Source organism: Eleutherodactylus coqui, chromosome 1, assembly GCF_035609145.1.
Source record: "Eleutherodactylus coqui strain aEleCoq1 chromosome 1, aEleCoq1.hap1, whole genome shotgun sequence".
Classification (NCBI taxonomy): domain Eukaryota; kingdom Metazoa; phylum Chordata; class Amphibia; order Anura; family Eleutherodactylidae; genus Eleutherodactylus; species Eleutherodactylus coqui.
Window position 1 is genome coordinate 387,738,049 of NC_089837.1, and position 15,241 is coordinate 387,753,289.

General features: G+C 44.2%; 1 protein-coding gene across 3 annotated transcripts in view; it reads right to left on the minus strand.

Annotated features, from left to right (window-relative positions):
- Positions 1–15,241, minus strand: part of TMCO3 (transmembrane and coiled-coil domains 3) — a 36,727-nt gene that overhangs the window by 11,807 nt on the left and 9,679 nt on the right. For all 3 annotated transcript variants that reach the window (XM_066579668.1, XM_066579669.1, XM_066579670.1), the window contains exons 6-8: positions 10,243–10,335; positions 7,074–7,260; positions 1,422–1,539 (exon numbers count right to left, since the gene is read on the minus strand). In XM_066579668.1, the coding sequence (XP_066435765.1) occupies positions 1,422–1,539; positions 7,074–7,260; positions 10,243–10,335 (398 nt within the window). The remainder of the gene's footprint in view (positions 1–1,421; positions 1,540–7,073; positions 7,261–10,242; positions 10,336–15,241) is intronic.

Here is a 15,241-nt window from a genome sequence, read left to right on the forward strand (position 1 = left end):
CACCCCCGCAGCGTGCCGCGCTTGGCACCCCCGCAGCGTGCCGCGCACATGCGTCGGGCACACCTGCCGGGCCGATGAAAGAAGATCCGTCTGCGACCGAGGGAAGATCCGCAGCGTCCGGACAAGTACGTTTTAATTCAGGTACGGGTGTTCCGCAGATCCAGACGGCTTCCATAGGCTTCAATAGAAGCCTGCGGGAGCCGTCCCCGTGGGAGACCCGCACTAAAATGGAGCATGCCGCGGTTTTTTTCCCGCACACGCAATCCACGCCTCAAGGGTAAAATGACATCCGCAGGTATTTAACTACCTGCAGGTGTCCAATGCTTCCCTATGGGGCGCGGATCACGTGTGCGGGAAAAACGCTGCGGATTTTAAATAATCTTTTTACCGTGGACATGAGGCCTTCTTGGCGCAAAAAAAAAAAGGCAAAAAATTTTTTTATTGGGTGGGTGACCTCAGGAAAGGAACACAGCAGGCATTTTGTTGTGTTCTTACACGGACTAACCACGGGATGGGCAACTATGGGACAGAGAGAGCACAGCAGGATCTTTTTTGGTGGTTTTTTGTGTTACACTGACGGATATGCTGACAGGATCAGACACTACACCAAGGCTTCCCTCACACAGACTGTTTTTTTTTACAGCGTTTAGCACTGCCTTTTCAGCAAAGCGATAAACGCTGTATAACGCTCCCATTCATTTCAATGGTGCTGCTTACTCAAGTGTCAAAACACAGTGTTTCCAAGGCGGCACTTTGACAGCGATGCATGTTCTATCTTTGGCCGGTTTTGGCCCTGTGTCGCCCATTGAAATGAATGGGCAGCGGTTTCAGCGCTGCCGAAAACGCACCACAACTTGACGCTAAACGCCCTAACTACACTACCTGAGGGGGAAAAAAATCCATACTCCCCTGACAGGTGCTGTTGGGGACTCTCCGGACCTTCGTGCAGGCTACCGGGCACTTGTCAAGCCGGCAGAGGATGTTTTGCTAGTGACGAAAATTAGAATCCTTGCTTCCAGCAAGCAATTGCTCCGATTGGCTGAGCGCCGCTGAGTGACAGTTCACTCAGCCAATTACAGCCAGCGCTGGATGCTCCAACAACAGCCAGCACTGGATGCTCCAATGAATGGCTGGGATTTAAGCATTCAGCGCTGGATGTCATTGGGCTGTCACTCAGCATTACTCAGCCAATCAGAGCAATCTCTTGCTGCCTGCTTGACAAGTGCCCGGCAGCCTGCACAGATATCCGGAGAGTCCCCGACGGCACCTGTCAGGGGAGTATGCTTTTTTTTTTTCCAGTATCGTTGGCATAACGCATTCCAGCACTTGAATAACGCTGCACTTCTGCAAACGCCTGCGTGAGGGAGGCCTGACTACACTACTAACATTACACTGCACAGTTGCTAAAACAACAGATTTACCTGGAGTAAGTGTTCTCTCCTGCTTGAATGAGAGTCGGCATAGTAGCTATGAAAAGACTAAGCTGGACATCCTGCATCACAAGCATGCCTAGCAACACACCGCTATAGTCAATGTCACCTGCACAAACAAGGAAGACTCACATTAATGCACAGAAAGTACAGTATGAAACACAAAGAGGCATCTATAGTTTTATTTTATGGTTTCATGGGCATAGAGGTAATACTTCTGTGTATTCCTGATGAATAATATTCTTCCTGTGCATTTAATAAGCATTTTAATATCACCTTTCTTTTAACCAGTTTCCCTGAAAATAAGACCTACACTGATTTTTCAGGATTTTCGGGGAGGATTGAAATATAAGCTGTACCCTGAAAATAAGCCCTTGCTGCATTACATAAAAAAAAAAAAAAAAACACAATACATAACCTAGCAGGTTCTCCGGCGCTCCGGCATGCTTCTTACAGTCCTCTGCCGCCCACAGAAGATCACTTCCTGGTTACAGGATTCAGAAATCCCGTAACCAGGAAGCGATCTTCTATGGGCGGCCGAGAACTGCAAGAATCATGCCAGCGCTCCAGAGAGCTGTGGGAGGGACATAGACTGAGCCTGCTAGGCAATTATAATACACCATCCCCTAAAAAAATAAAAAAAAAACCAGTGTGCCTCTTTTGCGAGAAAAAAATATTATAAGACAGGGTCTTATTTTCGGGGAAACGGGTTAATACGGATGATGAGAAGCATTGCTTTAATAATCTAAAAGGTGATATTACTGGAGCGCCACTAACGCTACTCATACTTACTAGAATGCACCTGGACTTGCAATTGCAGCCCGGCAATCATCAGTAAATTATGAGCACTAAAAGCGGCAACTCGTGTAATAACATGCTTAGGGCACACAAAAAAATTGCTTCTCTTTATTGGGTTAAATACAAATACATGTAAAAAGATTCTTCATTTGCTTTACTCATTTTGAATAAACAAATTTGAGAGCAGCCATTGTAACTTTAGTTTTCAGCACGGATGTGATAGGCCGGTCAGTCATGAGAGGGGACGCGGCACAGGTTCATGTCTCTACTGTTCTATAGGCACAAGTCATCTCATCTGAATACATTAGGCTGTGGTGATAGTTTTTATTTCTTTCAAGCAGGTCTATTCACATAGGCACAACACAATGTTATTTGGTCTGTTTGATGCCGGACAACCACCAGTGTCCACTTGATGGGGTGAGACTGCATGTAATCTAGCCAATGACAGGTCATATTGGGCACACAGGTTTTTTCATTAGTCTGTCAATTTGTATCGGGTCCTTGGTACGCACCAAACCAACGCCAGGTTATGGCTTGCATTATTTTTTTTAATGTTTTGCAGAATTCACTGAAGGGGTGCTCGTCGCCGGGAAAGACTTTAACTTGGCCCTAAACCCTGACATTGACACATCTGCTGGTAGGCGTTCCCACTGGTCAGATGAGAGCACTCAAGAGGGCACTGCATGCACTTCAGTTGGTACACATTTGGCGAGTTCTACATCCACAGGATTGTGATTACACCTTTTTCTCCCACCCGCACAACTCATATAGCCGAATTGACTATTTTCTGCTAAGCCATCATGTGCTGTCCAGGCACCCTCCATTGGAGACATTCTGTGGTCGGACCACGCTGCCGTCTTTCTGAGCCTTCCAATATCGAACCAGGTTGACCGTCAGTGGACATGGCGTCTGAATGATAATTTATTAAGGGACAGCGTGCGCATCGCTGAAAACAAGGAGCACAGCGACATGTTTATAGCGATACATGCCACCGAAGTACACTGATGCCCAACCAATGGGAGGCACTGAAATGTGTGTTGATCGGTCTGTTTATTCACCTGGCACACGACTCAAGAAGAAAGGGACAGCCAAGATAGTGGCGCTAATTCAACAGATACATGTGTTAGAGACCTCACACAAACCATCTCTGTCCTCATCTACACTAGCTGAGGTGGGAAGGGCTAGAGTAGAGCTTAAACCAGGTTAGATCAGAAATATTCGGGCTTCAGGGATGATCAGGGCAGGCGTTTCTATTATGAGTATTCCAACAAACCCGGCAGAAACTTAGCCTGTTTATTGCACCCCAGCACGGCAAGTACCTACATTCCCCGCATCAAAAACGCAGCTGGCGTCGATACACATAACCCCCTGAAATCCTGCAGACTTTCCAGAACTACTACTCCCAACTGTATGGCCTGAGAGGCCAATTTGCTGATATGGATCCTGATTCATTGGGTTCCTAACGGAGACCTTGGGGCAGATCAGTATCGGCCCCAGATTTCTGGCCAGGGTCCTTGCCCTACATACTTGTCCCACAGCCAGGGTCAGGGTGAATGGCAGACTGTCCTCCCCAATCGACATTAGAAATGGCACTAGACAGGGCTGTCCCCTATCCCCACTGTTATATGTGCTGGCAATCGAACACTTGGCCATGGCGATCAGAGACAACACCACCATTAGGGAAATACAGATAGGGGGAAGTACAATACAAGCCGGCGTTCTACGCGGATGATCTTTTGTTATGTATAACACAACCGCCCACCACCCTGCCAGCGCTATTACAAGAATTTGAGAAGTTTGGCCACTTGTCAAATTTCAAAATCAATTACTCTGAATCAAAAGCCCTCAATGTTTCACTACACTTGTTAGGAAAAAAATATATCACAGGTTAATTCCCGTTTAACCCCTTAGTGACTGTCCAATAGTGTTTTTAAGTCCTGCACCGCTATCTCCATCCGTACAGTGCGGGCGTCAACTGTTTATTACAGCTGACACCCGCGGGCAATAGTTGCAATTGGCCGCGTGGCCAATCGCAGCCATTAACCCTTTAAATGCATCAGAATTGACAGCGGACGGCCCCCCTGTGGTGAGATCGGGGGGGGGGGGGGGAGGGCGCGCAGGTGTCATGGCAGCCGGGGGCCTTTTAAAAGACCCCAGGGCTGCCTTAGGACACTGCCTATCAAGCCATCCCCGTGTGGGTGGCTTGATAGACTGCCTGTCAAAAAGCAGTATGACATAATGCTATGGCATACTGAAAGAAAGTATAAAAAAAAAAAAAAAAGGTAATAAAAGAAAAATAAAAAAAAGTTAAAAAAATACTTCGCTATATTTGCAATAATAGAATCAAAATAATAAAGCAAAAATATGTATTTGAAATCGCTAAAAGTCCGTAAAAGTCCGATCTAGCAAAGTAATGCATTATTTATCCCACACAGTGAACATCGTCCGAAAAACAAATAAAGAACGCCAGAAATGTGCTTTTTTTTGGTCAACCTGTCTCCAAGAAAAAATGTAATAAAAAGCGATCAAAAAGTCATTTGTATACAATAATGGTACCAACGGAAACGTCAGGACATACCGCACAAAATGAGCCCTCACACAACTAGGTCGCCAAAAAATTAAAAAGTTATTAAGCGCAGAAAATAGACAGAAAATAATTTTAACTAATTAAATATCTTTAAAAAAATAAAAAATACAAGTAGTACAGCAAAAAAAAAAAAAAAAAAACTATACAAGTTTGGTATCATAGCTTTATTCTATGGGTCATTATGATTACAATCATGTCATTTTTGTTGCAGTTTGTGCGCCGTAGAAACAGGACGCACCAAAAGATGGCGGAATGTCATTTTTTTTCAATTTCTCTCCACTCAGAATTTTTTTTACGTTTTTCAGTACATTAAATAGTACCATTCAAAAATACAACCTGTCCCGCAAAAAACAAGCCCTCATACAGCGACGTCGATGTATAAATAAAGGAGTTACGATTTTTTAAAAGGGGGGAGGAAAAAACAAAAATGGAGAAAAGCAAAAAAGCTCCGCCACTAAGAGGTTAAATGGAAAAAGGAGGCTATAAAATAGTTAGGGGTGCATATCCCAACCGACCACTCTAAATTATTCTCACTAAAATTAGCTAACCCTCCTGAAATGTACACTGAAGGACTTCCCCTCTTGCCAAATCAGGACCTGCCCTGGTTTGGGCAAATGAATGCCCTCAAAATGGACATACTCCCTAGGTTCTTCTATCTATTTCAAGCGGTCCCCATTATCCTACAGTATAATTTTTTTATATAGACTATGGTCAGCTACGATCAAATTTGTCTGAGGCAGACGACGGCCCCGGCTAGGAATTCAACACCTATTATCTCCCAAAATAAAAGGGGGAGTGGGTCTACCAAATTTTAGGCAATATCACACAGCTGTCATGATACATCTAATAGACTGATTGAGTAGCAGCAGGAAATGGCACAGCTGTGCCACATAGAAGAACCCTGCATGGAACGCAACAGGGCATCAGATGAGTGTAGTTTGTGTCCTCTGCGGAATTTGAGCCCTTGTTTTCATAAAACTGGAGGTCTATGTTAAAGGGGTTGTCCCGCGCCGAAACGGGTTGTTTTTTTTTTCAATAGCCCCCCCGTTCGGTGCGAGACAAACTCGATGCAGGGATAAAAAAAAAAAACGGGTAGTACTTACCCGAATCCCCGCGCTCCGGTGACTTCTTACTTACCTTGTGAAGATGGCCGCCGGGATCTTCACCCTCGGTGGACCGCAGGTCTTCTGTGCGGTCCATTGCCGATTCCAGCCTCCTGATTGGCTGGAATCGGCACACGTGATGGGGCAGAGCTACGAGGAGCCGCTCTCCAGCACGAGCGGCCCCATTCAACACGGAGAAGACCGGACTGCGCAAGCGCGTCTAATCGGGCGATTAGATGCTGAAGATTAGACAGCACCATGGAGACGGGGACGCCAGCAACGGAACAGGTAAGTGAATAACTTCTGTATGGCTCATAATTAATGCACAATGTACATTACAAAGTGCATTAATATGGCCATACAGAAGTGCTTACCCCACTTTGTTTCGCGGGACAACCCCTTTAAGGGAAAGACTTTGCTGTATGCTCGGATCTATTCTATTCATCGTCCAACTCCCCCCTCCCCTTAATCCTGTTATACCTCCTTAGCCAAATATATCTACTGGTGAAGTTACTTTTTTTTTCCAAGTTACTTTTCTTCTTTTTCTATGCTTATATCCCCTTCCCCCTTTTTCCTCCTCCCTGGTTATAACTAGAATTTATGATTTTAATTTTTTTTGTTTTGTTTATTTATTTATTCATTTTGGAGCAAAGTGAATATTTGGGTGAAGGAGTGGAGGACACATGGCGGGTGGAGGCAGGCTGATAAACATTGGGCCACGTGGTCCTGCTCCATTCTGTTGATTTATGTGCACTACTTCTATACGAGGTCCTGCGAGACCCGAGTTGTTTGCTTATTGTTTATTTTTGAAAATTGTAATAAAAGACTGAACAATAATGGGTACACAGTAAGCCAAGCCCTGACATTTAAGGCCTCCTGTCCATAGGATAACTATGGAAAGTGCAGCTCGATGTACACAAGTGGAAATCTGCCACGATTTTCCCTGATGAACCTATCATAATGATATATTCATTGCGGAAAATCAAGGTGACTTGAAGTGTTTTTCTGTGGCAGAAATCCGCTTGTATTAAAAACACAACGCCCGTGAACAAGCAGCGTAAGAGAACCAGCAGGTTCCTCCAAAAATAAATACATAGTAAAGATTTTCAGATTTGTGTGTAGTTTATACAACAAATGTGAAGATCATTTAGTTACCATCTTTATCTCCTCGAGAGCTGCCTGCAAGGAACCTGGATACCAAGGGAGTGCTAGACAAAGACAAACACGTGGAAATGAAGACACTCTGAGTAGGTCTGATTTGCAGGAAGTGCCCCCACAGTAAACCAAATGCAATCATTAATACCGTCATGAAACATGGTCCTTGCACAGCAATTTTCCATACCTATAGGGTAAAAAAAAAAACAACACTTAATTAACCTTTTTGATGAGCAAAGTAAACGGTCATGCAGCCAAAAGCAAAAGTCCTGAAAACAGTACTTAAAAGGGAACCGATCATCACTTGTAATCCAGTTAAACCCCCCACACAACAGCGGAGGTTTCCCAAGCTTATTTTGTTAGGTCTCTTAAATAAAGCATATCTTTAGAAATTACTACTTCAAATTTCTCATACCATATGCAAATAGTGGCCGTTCGGGCCAGTGGGCGGGCCGGACCATCTGTGCTGCCAGACGGTTTCTGCATAAGCCTGCCCCCTCTGCCTCTGTATAGGGACATCATTCACGGAAGAATGCCATCCTCCATGAAGAGGGGAGGCTGGCAGCGCAGGCACAGATCAGTCTACAAAAGGGCTAAATGATCTGCGCACGCGCTCGTTCGTGTTCTCAAGTGAGATTACAATCGTCCTGTGGGCAACAGCTGAAATTCTGCACACGTGTCACAAGAAGCAGGAGGGAAGTTAAACAACAGTTTTGTCAACCTGTGAACTGCAAAAGTGAAGGGCACTCCAGGATCCAGAATGTTCTGCCCCCTGTAGACATAAAGCTAAAACTGATTTGGCTGAAGGAGGGATATAGCTGGAAGCACATTTACTTAGCGGCCTCCAAGTGACAAGAGCTACGCCCGAGGTCTTTGCTGTGTCCGCTAATAACAGATGAGACAATGAAGTTTAGGAAACAGCTCTGCTGCTGTTTTGAAAGCGTTTTAACAGAATTAGAAGTGAAGACAGGTTCACTTTAAAGTTTATTTGCAACCAGGTTTTGATTTGTGCCGTTTTCGGTTGACAGCTCCTATGTAAACCTGCATGACTCCATAATAGCAGACGACAAACCCTATGAGGTCTGATTCTACGCTCAGATTCCCTTCTATCGGTTCCATGCTAATTGTTGAACTACTGGGAATAGACAGAAAAGTAGGATTGCAGGATTAAGCTACACTAGGTTTATTCAGTCTGTTACAATAGAGACACATGGGGTGAGCATAGGAGCTGTAGACAAAAAAATGTTAGGATATTTTTAATGAAAACTACTTGCAAAAATGCTTAATTTATTTAGAAGCAATAGAGTAATAAAGTTGTCTGTGGAGGTAAACGTAGCCATTAAAGGAGTTTTTCCAAGTTACAATTTTATTTATTTTTTTAATTATAGATGGCCACGGCAAAAAAATAATGAAGGAGTCTGTTTTCATCTGCCCCGGGTGCTCGCAGCCCCAATGTAGCACCTCCATTCTCCCTGCTGGCTGTAGTCAGCCAGGACAACACAGGCTGCTGCACCCAATTACAACCACGGAGGTCTGCGATTGGCTGCAGCAGCCTGTCTGTGACCTCAGGATGCATCTTTGTGAACATTCCTAATAAAGTTGGGAGTATCACATTCTTGCTATGGGAGAGGATTTCTAATTCAACAATTGCAGAGGACATCTCCTGGCTCTTCTATTTGTGTCCTGTACACGGACTGACTGCAGACTGTACACTGAGTGCCAGAGGGGAGAAGGAAGGTGTGCTGCTGGAGCACCGCTCATCAACACAAGCTAGTTTGTTTTTGGGCACAACCGGCTGTATAAAAAAAACTTTTAAATTTTTACCTATTTCAGTAATGCACATTTTCAATAGATTTTAGTTATAGTGGAATTATAAAAAAAATATATGCAAAATCACGCTCGATGTCTGCCAACAGACACAGGGTGGACAACAAGTGTGTTTTCTTTACCATCAACAACAAATACTAGTTAGCAGGGCAGGGCCATGAACTCTGGAGACTGCAGCAGTCACTATGTACTAGTAGAGCAGTCCGGCTGCTAAGGAGTGCCGCAAAAACTGCAAATTCATCTTTGGCACTTACCTGCTTGTTGCCATTTCATATCACTCCTTCTTCACCTCTGAATCTTAGTTACAACTACTAATGAGTCGAGCAAAAATACTACCTCAACATGCTAAACCAGAGTTTTCCTGCACAAAGAACTTTATTTGAGGTCTGAAAGAGGATAGAAGAAGATCTACCCATACAAGGGGGCAAGCAGGTAACTTTGGGGAAAAACTTCAGCATCATAATTCATGGAAAATTACATTTTGGACATCCTTACGTAAAAAAACAAAAAACACTGCAGACATGCTGATTATGGGCAGGCTGCTGTTACATGTGGCCTAAAACATGTATTTATGTCTGAAAGGTGCAATTCATTGATAAATCTTGTTTACAGCAGTTCAAGATTTTTAGCCCTCAACTGAAACACTGTTATACTGAAATAACATTGAGCCAAGAGTGCTTTAAAAGACTTTATACTCACTCCTGCATATGGCTCAATAAACTGCATATGCAAACCAGCCTAAAACTGAAGGTACACAAGTCACAGATCCCAAAAAAACAAGAGCTCCTCATTTTAGGATAGTGCATGAAGCCAAGCAAATCCAAGGCCAACGGTGTATGAAACTCATACTAAAGCCCCATTTACATGGGACGACTGTGGGGGAAAACAATGCCCGTCAGGAGCGAGTATCGTTGGCTAGCAACAGGGTGGCTGGAGGAGATTTCACTCCTCGCTCTCCCCCACCCCTCTCCATTCACTTTACACAGAGGTCGTTCAATACTGAACAGCTGCTATTTATACTGAACGATCATCGTTCAGGATTTTATGCAGCCTAAACGATGGACGATGAGCTGAACGATGATCTTTCAAGTGTAAATAGCAGACGTTTAGTACTAAACCGCCGCTGTGGTAAGTGAATAGAGAAATCTGCCCCAGCCCCCTGCTGGCCGCTCTGATAGAGAGCCAGCAATACTCGCTCATGTGTAACAGGCACAGGAGCGAGTACATGCAGGGACAAGTGTCGGGCATTGTTTGCCCAACATTCGTCCCATGTAAACGGGGCTTAAGTCCTGCAGCAAGTAACACTCTTTTTACAACTATCCAATAATTAGAGGACACCTACCTTTCTCAGTTTCTCTGGGGAAAATTCCAATCCAACAAGAAAAAGTGTGAAAAACACACCAAATTCTCCTAAAGTTTCCACTTGGACAATAGACTTAATGAAAGAAAAGAAAACAGTGTGAGTGAACCAGCTTTATCATTTGCCATTATGCCATATCTTACGCTTCTCACTTTACCAGCCTACTCTATATGAATGGGATACCCAAGAGCAGGCCAACTTCCCTACAGCCTACTAGACAAGTGCTGATGGTATATATGCATGTTGAAAATGAAGGTAGGCATCTTCTACGCCTTTATTTTCTGATGATCAAAGTCTGATCGGTTACCCAAACCAATTTCGTAAGGAATGACCAACTGTCGCATGTGTATGGTCCTCCCGACTTTCACCTGACAGACGGTGTTGAGGTAAGGAGGATCAGGCACACTGAATTTGAATATACGATCCTTTTGCTCCCCATGCAGATAGCCCCAGACAGACAGCGGCTTTTCTCCATGTGTCCACTGAAAACGCATGAAAGCTTGACCAAACCCAGCATTCACGTGTATGGAGCCATCAGCTGAACAAGCATTCAATCAACAGCTATTGAAGGTGTATCAGAACCTTTTCTCAGACGTTCATTACACTATCTAGCCAAGAGAATGCTTGAACTTGGAATTTCCTGCTTAAGGGTAGAATTGGTGCAGATTTAATGCAAATTCACAGCGGACGTCACCCGTTCAATTGAAAGGGTAAAATTTGCGGTGTATCCGCACCAAAATCCTCAGCCTTCAAACATGACCTAAAGGGGTTTTCAGTGACCAAGATACTGATAACCTATCCTCAAAATAGGTGGGAGTCCACCACTCGAGACCCCTGCCGATCCACTTCTCTGCTTACCATGTAGGTTGCCATACACTTCGTAGAGGCATATACCAACTCAATCCCATTCACTCACCCGAGTGCCGTGGCCCCTTTGAAGAGTTGATCAGCTGGAGCCCTGAGCAGACTCAATCGGATATTGATGATCTATCTTGATGATAGGTCATCAATATCTTCATCCCGGAAAACCCCTTTAAGTGAAGTTGCTAATCATTTATACACGAGTAATGTAGGTTCCTTATTAAGTGGGGCTTACAAGGATTACAAGTTATCCACTATCCACAGATCAGCGGGAGTCTCACCAAATAAACCCCCAATAATCTCAAGAAAAAGTGGTCCCCACCGAGGGTAGCACTAGAATGAATTGAGTGCTGGCCCACAATGCACGGCTGCACCGTATTCATTTCAATAGGGTTGATGGAAATGCCAGAGCACTTGCCGGTTGGCCATCTACGCAATCTCACTGAAAGTGAATGGAGCGGCAGGGCATTCGTGCGATTAGCCATCCATTCAGTCTTCTCCTCAATTTGGGGGCTGCCTCCAGTGAGTTGGATGGGAAAAAGAGGACCCCTGTTCTTGGGATCAGTGGGGGTTTCAGTGGCGAGACCCCGACCAAGCAGCAATGTATCCCATATCTCGTGGATCAGGGATAACTTGTGATCCTGGTGATGATGATTTATCCGTTCAGTCGTTGTCAACTTCGGTCACCTTGTGGATCATACAACCCCTTTAAGTAAGCTACAGTATTTCTTCAGTGACACCGCACACAGAGGTAAATTGCTCTATATTACAGTGGAGTAACAACTGTATCATGCAAGTACAAAAAGGATGTTTCATGCATTACCAGTAGTGCCATATTGTACTCCCCTTGCTCAATGACCCATCCTTCTGGAGTGCCCTGTTCCTTTCAGTGACCTTTTGTGAATATTTGTGTGCATGTATAAATAACGCCCATGTATTAGTACTAGAGATGAGCGAGTACCAAAATGCCTGGGTGCTCGTTATTCGAGAGCTCTATTCGAGTAACGAACCCCATTGAAGTCAATGGGAGACTCGAGCATTTTTGTATTGGACCCGCCGGTCTCTCTCTCGCTAATACTCGAACGAGCATCAAGCTCGGACGAGCAGGTTCACTCAACTCTAATTAGTACGCTTCATCGTCTATTATGAAGGTTTTATGGAATTAGAACTTCAGCTCAATTTATAACACATTACGTAATGCACAACTTCCTAGAACGTGTAATGCTCCAAGTTACAATGTACTGAAGCTTTAATAAGCTTAACCCGGCAGCTCTGTAAGAGAGAGAAAAGTTCTGAGAATCACTTCTTAAACTCTCCTACTTAACTTCCAGCGCAGGATCACCAGACGACTCTTAATTACATCAGTGAGGTCAGTAAAGTCTGTGTGCCTGTATGACATCACTAAGAGCTGTCAGTGTGGCATTTATGAAGAAATCCTCCTCAAGTAATAAATGGCACCTCCCCGATGAGGATTAGTTAAATAAAATACTATACATATTACATGAAATTATTGTAAGATAGGTTTTAAATAACTACAGTTAACGTTGCAGCAGATTACAGGCAATCAAGTGCTAAGCTCTGTCATTGGCTGCAGCAGCCTGTGACATCCTCTACACAGGCTGCTGCAGCCTGTAAACAATATGTCAGAGTGGAAACCTGGAGTAGATGGTGGAGGATACCTGGGGAGCAGGGAGTATGAGCTGGTTTGTTATTTTACAGCAGGAGGAAGCTGATTTACAAGAAACATTTAGGTTTCAAAATCATCCATTGCGTCGATGATTTCATCAGCTTTATTTTTAACTTCATCTATCCGTTGGCCAAGCTCTTGTATTTGTTTGGAAAATTCAGAGATAGCTCCTTGTAACTCTTTCCTAAATAACTGTTGAATATTCTCATATAACGCCCTCGTATCAAGACTGGAGGCAGTAAAGCTGCCCAGGGAGGGGTTCGATGATCATGATCCTGGGAGGTAGTGGGGAGGCCAGGGTCTTGATCTTCCATATCTGGAGGTTGGTGGGATCGGAAAATTTCTGGGATTGTTTGAGATAAATTGTGGAGTGGAGCCGACTTAGATTGTTTCCCGTACTTTGGCATAGTTAGCTTGATGTTATAGTAAAGAAAATCAGTTCATTTGTAAGGTTCAGTGCTACAGCTTGATGTTATCACATACCACCAGCCGGTCGGGGGTCAATATGGCGGCATATAACCTCCACTCTTCTGGATATGTGCGTTGTAGATTTCACAGCATAGGCCAGGTATATTTTAATGTCCACCTATGTTTGTTCAGGTACCAAACCTAAAATGAGTCACAGAATGATGTGGAGGGCCCGATGTCGCACGCCGTGGAAATTGATTGAGGTAGAGAGTTGCTTCTCACAAAAATTTAGGGCTCTACATCCCTCGGGGAAAGCGTCTTCAAATTGCCTGATGATATTGCAAAATAGTGGCCGCTGATTATGTGGCCTGCTCTATGGTAGCTGTGGCAGTATGGTCTGGTGTACAGTGTCCCAGTCTGATGTTATGAGCAGCAGAGGTATAAGCACTGCCATCTCTGCCTCTGGAAAGTGTGCTCTGCAAGCAACATTTAAAGAGTCACTGCAAGGAATAGGCAATTCTAAGCATTTTTGCAATAGGTTTCATTAGCCAAATCTGCACATTTTTCTTTAAAATATCCTCTTCAGTTATACAGCTAAGTAAAGACAGTGATGAAAAAAAAAAATCAGTCTTCTGCTAGCCAGCTGCACTTACTCTCCTGCCTTACTCTTGTTGCCATCCCCGGGCACTGTGTAAGGAGAAGCTGTTCTGTGTTGTAGACCGCATCTCCCCTTCACAGAGCCTGTTCCCCACCAGACATGATGTGTTGTCAGGGACTGTGCATTGGCTGTACAGTAAAATATATCACAACTTAATGCACTGAGACCGCGACAGTGCATGGGGTCCAGCAGGGAGCGGGAGCTGTGAAGGGGAGAAGCCGTCTGCAGCACAGAACAGCTTCTCCTGACACAGCACTCCGGGACAGTGTCAAGAACAGGACAGGATATTAATAATACACCCGCGGTGGTGGGATAGTCAGATTAGATAGATTAGAGGCACAAGACAACTGAAACAAAATATAATGGAGACAATTATTAATACCCTGTTATAGGGAACAGCTGTGTCTGCACTAGAGAGAACAGTGCAGGCACATCTGGTGCTCCCTCTTTTGCTATGCAGTTAGGTGAAGACTGATTTCTCAGCACAGTCTTCATCTAGCTGCATAGCTGAAATGGGTTTTGTAAGAAAGATTTACAGAATAGGCTAATAAAACCTATTGCAAACATTCTTATCATCTATTCTGCACATTAAAAAGTGTAGTTGCTCTTTAAGTCAGACAAACCCTTTACATACTGTTATGTACCTACAAATACTCATTAAAAATGCTTTGAAAAGAATATTCACGCTGCTGAAAAATATCAACTACAAACTAAGTGACAATCAATATACCAATGAAAGAATTATTTTAGGTTCAGCAGCCACAGCCTCGAAGTGTGGAGATTCCAAAGTTTTAACTAGGACTTGTATAACAACTGTGGCTTATTAACAATGGTACAATGGAACATTATTGGAAGCACTGGCTCACTTGAAAGGATCTAGGACAGTGACCTTGTAGATATGGGTAACATAATACACGCTCTCTCACAACAATGCTGCAATCCATTCACCTAGACGGCCTCCACAGAGCTTCCTGCAGCGAAACGGATCATATATGGATGGCAGAGCCCTTCAAAACTGTCACGCTCATCACAAGAAGAGCTTAAGGCCTCATACACACGGCCATGACGGGCTCTGCAAGCGGAATACCGCAGCAGAGTTCGTCACGGCGCACTCTCAAAAATCCCATACTCCCCTCGGGATCTGCTGTGTAGCTCCCGCATGACACGGCCGGCGGTAGGCGGGGCGCGTATTCACGCTATACTTCCGCTGTCCATTGTTGGAGCCAGAAGAGTGCAGAGGTGCAGTGGGCACTGCTGGTACTCTGCTGTGGTTTGTGATAGGAATAGGATTATGTATTCATACACAGCTGAGCAGACTTCAAATGTAATTTTCTCCCAGGCCACCCCTGTAAAATATTTCCAGTAAT